Below are 10,030 nucleotides of genomic sequence, written 5' to 3'. Positions count from 1 at the left end.
TATATATATAAATATATATATATATATATATATATATATATATATATATATATATATATATATATATATATATATGTATATATATATATATATATATATATATGTATGTATGTATGTATGTATGTATATCCATATATACTGATAAAGAGAGAAACAGAAAGGTGTATTCCCGTGATTTGCCGAATGGCTTAGCCCATTGAATAACAGATGAACGTTTTAAGCCCCGTTCAGTACGAGGGTGAGTCTCGCTGTGTCTCAGCTGAGCCAAGGGAATCTTCCGAGCCCTCCTACTCAGCCCCTAGACCGCGCATCCTCCACGAGGCCATCCCGGTCTCGTGAGTTTTTCTACTCAGATGGGGACGTCCTCATCAGTGTAGTAAATGGTTGTATTAGCGTGAATGTTTCAAGTATATGACAATGTGTAATCCCATATTTAACTTAGTTTCCTCGTTTTACATGAAATATAATACGTAGTATATGTGGCCTAATGGTTATGAATCAATAACATGGTTTTGTTCGTAGAGCAGTTCGGTAGATTCTCACTTGAGTTGCAAATCTAAATGCAATCAAACGTTTGCCTTATCCCTTACCGTTTAAAAAACCACATTGTGTGTGTGTGTGTGTGTGTGTGTGTGTGTGTGTGTGTGTGTGTGTGTGTGTGTGTGTGTGTGTGTGTGTGTGTGTGTGTGTGTGTGTGTGAAGAGTCATTTGAGACTGTTGATCGGAATTATTTTCCTTTCCTCAGTCTTGACCACCACGGAGAGTCTTACAGGAAAGAACATCGGTCTATAAATCTTTGCCAAATTGATTTACCACGAAGGAGAGCCCTGGGCCCAAAGTGGGTGATATTTTCAGTATACCCTGACATGCAATTTCTTCTCTTTATGGCATATCCAGCAAAGATATTCGTGTGTAGTCTTGTTCATAATTTCATGCACTTACATAGATAAACGAAAAAAGAAAGGACTGATTATAGAATGACTGATAAAGTTACACTTGGAAGATGTAGAAACACTTTAAAGTAGGTTTTGCATAGCATGGCTATTATATTGTCAAATACATGTGTAGTGGGTCTGTTTCACAACACCAAAACTTACCACATTAATTTCTGTTAATTTATTTAGAGTACTTCTAATAGATATTCGACCTTTAAATTGATATATTGCTCATTTTATAGGTTAATGATAAACTGATAATGTAAGCTAAGTCAGATCGTCACAGACTTCCATAATCTAAACATGGTTCATGTTTTACTTCTTCTTAACAAACATATTGCATCAGTGCTGTTGCTCACCCTGTAACAAATAAAAATTCGGACGGACCAAGGCACGATCTGAAGCTTGAAAAGTGAAATCTGAAAAGGCTAAAGAGAAGTGCCAAACGCCACCGCTTCTTCAGGAACTGTTCTAAAAAGTACGGGTTAGTTCACGAAGTCCTGACCTTGTCGCCGCCGCCCCTACGGTTAGCCAATCCGCAAGTGACCTGGACTTTGTAGCATCTGATAGAGATGGACTTTTGCAAGCCAGTATTATTATGAACTTGCATGCTAGACGAACTTGTTTTCATGACTGTTTCAGCAATTCAGTCCACCTTGTAATATATCACAGAAGTAAACCGAGAGTTCCCATCAGCTGCATTCGTAATAGCCAAACACACGGTATAAGTGAGTGTCCTTCTTTAAGGTTGCCATCGATTATACTGCCAACAGCCATGGAAAAGGGGCTGAACGCAGGCAAAAGCAGACAGCCTCTCTGTGAATTAGTGGTTATCCCATATCTTCTGACAATATAACCGATGGCACTTACACACACACACACACACACACACACACACACACACACACACACACACACACACACACACACACACACACACACACACACACACACACACACACACACACACACACACATACGCGCACAAACACACGCACAAGCACGCACTCAAGCACACGCGCAAACGTATACACACACGCACACAAACACATACACATACAAATACACACGCACACAATTACAAAAAAGAAACGCATACATAAGCACAGACAAATATATATATGGAGAGAGAGATTGACAAATATAAATATGCACAGACTCATAACCGTAATACATTTAAGAATATGAAAAGCACACAAAGAAAATTATACCAATATTAAATGCGCCAGGAATATGAGAACTGCTTCTTGCTGGAATATACCAACCCTGGGTCCTTCAGCGAACAGGTCCCACCCATCTGTGGGTCGAGACCTGGTGTCAGTGGGTCATTGCGGCTATCAAGATGAGTGATAAAGAGGATGATATCAATCATAATACGAAGTGATAAGGAAATGACATAAGTTGAATTGAAGTGAAGTAATAATTACGTACGAAATTATATTATATAGTATATCAATAGGTTCTATATATCAATGAATGCAACGATAATAATATTTAGTCTTATCATGAACAATTCATATAAGTAATCATTTGTTTTCTTGACCAGTATTATTCCAAAAGCTATGATGCAGATAAAGAAACTCATTAAGCATTTAGTGAGTTTCTTTAGGGTAATAAGTGAATAAATTCAAATTCTTTCTCCTTTTGGGATGTAGAAAAAAAAGAAGTTTTCCATACGTAGATTTTGAACATAATTTGATTATTTTGCCTGGGAAATACAGGAATGGGTGTATGTTTAGTTTTTTTATGGATATACTCCTATAGAGATCACACATGAAAAAAATAAGTGGAGCCTGCAACAGCATACGAGCAAGATGCAATTGGCACCATATTGCAAAAGATTCCCTTACTCGGGATACGAGAAAAATTTCATTCAAACGAAAAAAAAAAAAAAAATCACACAAAAACCAGGCCAGATTCTGGCCGTATATAACAGGCAGCGAGCGAGGCGAAGACACAGCTCCGACTGACAACGCAGCCGCCATGAACACCAAGGTGAGCTCCCTAACACTGGTCGAGGATCTAGTTTTACGAGAGTTAGGAAATACAAGAGAAGAGAGACAAGTAGATTCTGTGTGCTTCTTTGCGTATTTACAATTATGCTAAAACACTAATGATGATAACAGTAATAATAAATTATTAATATAAATAATAACGGTATATATACAGATAATAATACTCGTATAGATTATTTCGCAGTCATATTAGCTTCGATGACTTATTGTGTTCACAATTACATGAAGTATTTAACAAAGCTTTAGCAAACGACTTATCATCACTGTTCCTTTCTGCAGATCATCCTCGTGCTGGCCTTCGCCGCCGTCGCCGCCGCCGACAGGCCGAGCTTCTCCTACGGCGCCCCCAGGGTAGGTTTCCGATGCCCTTTCGATGTGTGAGGTTTTCTTGTTTAGTTTTCATGACGGGAACTTAACATTATGTGTATGCGAATATACTTGTGTGGGCTGTGCATGCATGTCCGCAACACTTACACATGTAATTCAGTAAAAAGATCGACCCCTGTACATCAAGAACTGTTTCTCTTAGTAGTGCACCAAATCTTATTCTGTAAAATAAAGTGCACCATCCCCTTGCAGGTAGCATCCAGGGAATCCTTCGAGTCCTTCGAGTCCGGAGAAGCCAAGTACGACTTCCAGTGGGCCGTCGACCACGACGACTCCGGCAACGACTTCGGACACCAGGAGGCTCGCGATAACGACAACACTCAGGGATCCTACTACGTGCAGCTCCCCGACGGCCGCCTGCAGACCGTGAGGTACGTCGTGGACGGCGACAACGGATACATTGCCGACGTCAGCTACGAGGGCGAGGCTCGCTATGACTCCGTCGAGTCCCGGGAGGCTCGCAGACCCGTCTACTCAGCCCCCAGACCCGTCTACTCAGCCCCCAGAGCACGCGTCCCTGACTCACGTGAGTCCCTCGAGAGGCCCGCACCCATCCCCGTCAGGTCTCGTCACTTCGACTCCCGCGAATCCTTCGAGTTCCGCGGCTTCGACTCCCGCGAATCCTTCGAGTCCTTCCACTCGGATGAGGACGTCCGCAGACACTTCGGTTGAAAAGCCACATCCTATGACTATCTAAATTTCCAATGTAGCGAATGTATTTATTAGCGTGAATGTGTCAAATAAATCATAATGAGCAACCATAGATATATCATTCAGGTTATTTCCTCTCTGCGCAAGACATACAGTGTGCATATCTGGCCAAATGTAGCTTATAAAGAAAAGAGGAAAAAATCAGTAAACATTACATAGTTCATTTATGATTCAAATGGCAACCAAACTACCTACATTCACAAATCACTACAATAAATTAAATACTGAGTTCAAGTGAAAAATATTTTCAAGTGAAATCTCACAGTATATCTTCTAAGATTTAATGCTCATGGGACACTCAAAGGTTTCCTGAAACACAGTTAACTGTTAATATTTCGTCAATATTTAGAGTACCTGATTAACATTATTTACATTTAGGTCTCTAAAGAATATATAAAAACATGCTCACCAAATTTTCTTTTCAAACGTCTTTAGAGAACCTGTCGACTAAAATCAATTTCTTTTCGACAGTCTTTCGTTAGTCAGATCCTTTTTCATTTGGACTACTGGATATACAGAGTTCAGACTAACCTGAAGAGTCTCAATAGACGGAACATCGTATAAGAACAAACTGTTAAAGTTGTTATGCAACAGAACCCTGGGCCTTTGGGATGCAATGTACGTGGATTATTAGGTAGAGCTAGATATGATATTCCTTCGCTTTATAATACGTCCAGGAAAGAAGCTTTGATGCTGCCTTGTACTTTAATTTATGCACATGTATTTTTTACAAAGATTGAAAAAAATAGGAAGGAAGTGGTTATGGAATGGCAATAAGTATCAAACTGTATATTCAGTACACGTCGAAATGATTTTATGGTAAACTTTTAGCCACATGTATTTTAATTAAAATAAGTGTAATAGGTCTACTTCAGAAATTCAAATGACGTTTCATAGTCTTTATCCTAATACATACATACATCCATACATATATATATATATATATATATATATATATATATATATATATATATATATATATATATATACATATATATATATATATAATCAAAATCCTGCCCTATACATATTCAAACTTTTCATGAAAGCTATTCGACATCTAAAAACCTAAGATTAAGAAAAACATATTTTAAGGTTAACAATATTAAGAAATTGTAAAGTCAGAGTGTCACGTTCTTCTATCATTTAAACCCGTTTTGTGTTTTACTTCTTTTACAAGACGAACACATTTGTTTAATAATGGTTTTCATTTTGTAACAGATATAAAGTCGGGCAGGAACATGACAAAAAACACGGTCTGAAATTTGAAATCTTAACTCTGAAAGGGCTAAGAAGTAGTGTGAAATGTCACAGCTATTTCAGGAACTGCTCTAAAAAAGTTAACTGACGTAGCGCTGACCTTGCCGCCGCTCGCCCTAAGGTTAGCCAATTAACAGCTGACCTGAACTTTGTAGCATCAGATAGAGATGGAATTTTGCAAGTCTGTATTATGAACTTGCATGCCAGACGAAATCAGGTCTGTTTCAGTGGAGAAACTCAGGGTTCATCGCTGGTAATATTGTCAATAGCTATATCTGCATTGAACAGGTTGCCTAGTATTGTTACGGATATGAACTTGAAACCTATTTGTATGTTGTATTTTATCTTATTCAATATCATAGTATCTTTTTCTCTCTTTTTCAGTGTTTCTAAACCTTTTGAAAGTCAGGCACCCCCTTACGAATCTGATGGAAGTTGTGGACCGCTTTCCCTAGAAATATCTTTGCATGCAATGTTTATAGGGTACTTTATTTGTTGAATATTAATTGCCTCATACATATATGAGATACAGAGTATTATTAAACTTGAAAGTAGAGTCACTGAAAAATAAACGCCTTTTCATGCAAAAAATAATAATAATAATGACAATTTTATCTGATCCTTCTGAAGCCCACGTGAAGAACCTATGCTATCTGCGTCATTTATTTATTTTAATTATCATCATACTTTTGTTATTGTCATTATTATGGTAAGAATTATCATGAATAATGGGCATATTTTTTATTATCTACATAATTGCTACACATATTGCACATCTATTGCTGATCCTCATTTCAGATCATCCGCGTGCTGGCCTTTGCTGCCGTCGCCGCCGCCAAGCCGAACTTTTCCTATGGCGTAAGCCGCTGAAGTCTATTTGTGGTCTAAAGTGACCTATTAATATCTTTCACATGTAGGGTATAACAGTATTTACAACTTACACATATGTCTGCAACCGCTTTCAAGCGCACCCATGCACACACAGAAGACCTTGTATGTCCATACATGCATACAAATACAGTGTATGTGTTTTATATGTGTGTGTATTTATATGCGTATGGACTTGCATAATGAAAAAAGGAGACAAGTTTACTGGAAATACACGTTTATAAAATGAATAATTGTAATCATATGGCTGTGCATAACAAAAGTATTTTATGACCATGCAGGTAGCTTCCAGAGAATCCTTTGAGTCCTTCGAATCCACTGAGGCCAAGTACGACTTCCAGTGGGCCGTCGACCACGACGACTCCGGCAACGATTTCGGACACCAGGAGGCTCGCGATAACGACAACACTCAGGGATCCTACTACGTGCACCTCCCCGACGGCCGCCTGCAGAAGGTCACCTACTCCGTGGACGGCGACAACGGATACATTGCCGACGTCAGCTACGAGGGCGAGGCTCGCTATGACTCAGTTCAGTCCCGGGAGGCTCCAAGACCCGTCTACTCAGCCCCCAGACCCGTCTACTCAGCCCCCAGAGCACGCGTCCCTGACTCACGTGAGTCCCTCGAGAGGCCCGCACCCATCCCCGTCAGGTCTCGTCACTTCGACTCCCGTGAATCCTTCTCCTCGGATAAGGACGTCCGCAAACACTTCGGTGGAAAAACCACATCCTTTTGTCATAAATTTCCAGTGCAGCGATTTATTTATTAGTGTGAGTGTCAAATAAATCATAATGATCAATTGTACATATTTTGTTTTTGTACTTTCCTCTTTCCATGAGAAGCATATGCAGTTAACATATCTGGCCAAATGTGGTTTATTCGAAAAAATCACCCAACTCGGTAAATTCTCACATGAGTTAGAAAGATCTACAGCAACCCATACCGTTTAAAAATACCTTCTTTAGAGAACCTGTTGATCAGAAATATTTTCCATTTGAACCTTTCTAAAATAAACAGAAACATGGTGACTATTTATATGTGTGTGTGTGTGTGTGTGTATGTTTTATATATATATATATATATATATATATATATATATATATATATATATATATATATATATATATATATATATATATATATATATATATATAGTCCACAGAGCCTGTATACTAGAATTACCTTCCCACAGTCTGGTGAACATGTTGAACAGAATCCTTTTTATTCCGACTATGAAAGATATGAAGCTCAGACTGACCTGGAAAGTCCTACTGAAAATACAGAAAACCTTCTAAAGGTTTTAATATGGAACAGAACCCTGGGCCTTAGGGATACAGCATACATGGATATCAAATTTCTTCTCTTTATGGCATTTCCAGCAAAGATGAACAGGTCCTGTTTTGTTCTTGATTTTACATTTTTTTTTTTTTTTTTTTTTTTTTTTTTACAAGGATTGATAAATAAATGGGAGGAGTAGTTATAGAAGAGCAATAAGTATCAGACTGTATATTCAGCTATAAGAACACATGGAAAAGACTACGGTAAAATTTTAACATGCATTTTATAAATCAGAAACAAGTGAAACAGGTACACTTTAGAAAACCAAAAGACTATTTTGACTATCATTAAAATCCTACCGTACATATATTCAAACTGTTTAGAGGCTAACAATAACCTGAGCACATAAGGTACAGTGAGTGCTAGACGCTCTATAATCTAAACTTGTTTTCGTTTTACTTTTTTATGCATAAATATGTAGAAATAGCATTGCTAGTTTTCTAACAAATACAAAATCGGACATGAAGTTTACAAAAACACGTTCTGATGCTTGATATCTGAAGTCCGCCGGTAGAAATGGACTTTGCAAGTTAATTCTATTAATAACTTGCATGCGAGATGATCCATCTTTCATGACTGTTTCAGCAATACAACCTGCTTCGATGGAGAAACCCGAGGCTTATCGGCAACACTGTCAATAGTTGTGAAATAACATCCAAAGTATACACGTAAATGTGGTTGAATGTGTGCGGGTTAAGGTTGGCACTAATAACACCGCAATAGGATAAACGCGTATAAGCAATCAACCTCACTTTGTGCTTAATTTGATGATATAACTGATGACAACCCTACCACAATCTCACAGCCATACTCAATCACTCACTTACTCACTCACCCACACACACACCCACACACACACCCCCCCACACACACACACCCACACACACACACCCCCACACACACACACCCACACACACACACATATATTATAGATAGATAGATAGATAGATAGATAGATAGATAGATAGATATAAACATATAAATTTATTTAGAAACATACATGTGTCAGCACACTATACGAAGACATTGAATCATAAAATAAATTGCACAAGTATTATCTACGTCAGAGGTATATGAACTTACTCATGTTGGAATATACCAGTGTGGATACTTCAGTGACAGGTCCCCATACAGTTGAAGGTTGCGACCTGGTGGTAAGTCAGTTGCTCCGTCTCTTAGAATTGTGATATCCTTGAGAATAACTATAGTTGAACTAATAATAATGATGATAAAAATTACAACAACTCTTTTAATGACAGAAAAGTAATAATAATAAAAATAATAATAATAATGATAATAATAACAATTATAATATACTAATACTACTAATAAAAAAAGGGATGCTAACGATAAGTAAATGGCACAGATGAGATATATGCAAATGCTATTATATACAACAGAATAAAATATAACACAATAACACGTTCTAATATGACCGTAACAACAATAGTCAACCTACACATTGGTTATTCATAACGAGTATCTCTCTCTCTCTCTCTCTCTCTCTCTCTCTCTCTCTCTCTCTCTCTAACTCTCTCTCTCTCTAACTCTCTCTCTCTCTCTCTCTCTCTCTTTCTCTCTCTCCAATTGCTGCAATCGTAGTAGTAACTGAAACCGAAATAGGTCAGCATCATATAAAGTTTTAAGAACATTGAAGTAAGACAGGTTCTGTACAGTATTGCAAATTCGTTCCTTCTAAGGGATATGTAGAAGAGAGAAGAAAAGAGAAAAAAATACGTGTGATGTACGTGTAAAGACACACTTACATGAGTGATTCTACATTATGAATAATTCGTGTAGAATTCAAAGAACTGGCATCCGCTAGAACATGCGAGAATGTTCTTAAATGAATCATTGGTAACGACAGTATATTGCAAAAGATTCCCGCCCGAGGGATATGAGGAAAATTTCAATAATAAAAAAAAAAAGCATCAGAAAAACCAGGCCTGATTCTGGCCGGCAGTATATAATGGCCTGCAAGTGAGGAGGAGTCACTGATCCAACGACACAGCCGCCATGAACACCAAGGTGACCTCCCGAGTTCTGGCTGTGAATCTTGTCTTAAGAAAGTTAGGAAATGCCAGTGAAGAAATATTAGCAGTTTCTGTTTCTTTTTGCTTTCACTGCTTACCTTGAATATATATATATATATATATATATATATATATATATATATATATATATATATATATATATATATATATATATATATATATATATATATACACATATATATATATATATATATATATATATATATATATATATATATTATATATATACACATGTATATAACTTTTTAAAAATCGGGTGGAGTAGAGAGCAGATCCTTGCCAATTTTTAGTATGACTATGTACTCAATTATTCCATATATCATTACCCACCTCTTACTGCTCCATCAATACAGATCATCCTCGTGCTGGCCTTCGCCGCCGTCGCCGCCGCCGACAGGCCGAGTTTCTCCTACGGCGCCCCCAGGGTAAGCCACTGATGCC

At 37.7% G+C, this 10,030-nt stretch overlaps 3 protein-coding genes across 5 annotated transcripts in view; 2 read left to right on the top strand and 1 right to left on the bottom strand.

The window, feature by feature from the left end:
• The window catches only part of LOC113815803 (cuticle protein 21-like), a 4,789-nt gene extending 693 nt beyond the window's left edge, over nucleotides 1-4,096 (top strand). The window contains exons 1-3 of one of the 2 annotated variants that reach the window (XM_070116363.1): nucleotides 2,858-2,930; nucleotides 3,230-3,305; nucleotides 3,534-4,096. In XM_070116363.1, coding sequence (XP_069972464.1) covers nucleotides 2,919-2,930; nucleotides 3,230-3,305; nucleotides 3,534-4,009 — 564 coding nt within the window. In that variant the 5' untranslated portion in view covers nucleotides 2,858-2,918 and the 3' untranslated portion in view covers nucleotides 4,010-4,096. Of the gene's footprint in view, nucleotides 1-2,857; nucleotides 2,931-3,229; nucleotides 3,306-3,533 lie in introns of those variants that run through there. The other variant, XM_070116364.1, reaches the window with a different exon arrangement.
• Nucleotides 1-10,030, bottom strand: part of LOC113821117 (pro-resilin-like) — a 188,699-nt gene that overhangs the window by 16,537 nt on the left and 162,132 nt on the right. The window lies entirely within an intron of this gene.
• The window catches only part of LOC138859992 (cuticle protein 21-like), a 1,439-nt gene continuing 888 nt past the window's right edge, over nucleotides 9,480-10,030 (top strand). The window contains exons 1-2 of the mRNA XM_070116646.1: nucleotides 9,480-9,563; nucleotides 9,943-10,014. Coding sequence (XP_069972747.1) covers nucleotides 9,552-9,563; nucleotides 9,943-10,014 — 84 coding nt within the window. The 5' untranslated portion in view covers nucleotides 9,480-9,551. The remainder of the gene's footprint in view (nucleotides 9,564-9,942; nucleotides 10,015-10,030) is intronic.

Source organism: Penaeus vannamei, chromosome 39 (genome assembly GCF_042767895.1).
Source record: "Penaeus vannamei isolate JL-2024 chromosome 39, ASM4276789v1, whole genome shotgun sequence".
NCBI classification, from domain to species: domain Eukaryota; kingdom Metazoa; phylum Arthropoda; class Malacostraca; order Decapoda; family Penaeidae; genus Penaeus; species Penaeus vannamei.
Note: the sequence above shows the minus strand (reverse complement) of the source record. Positions and strands in the feature narration are given on the sequence as shown.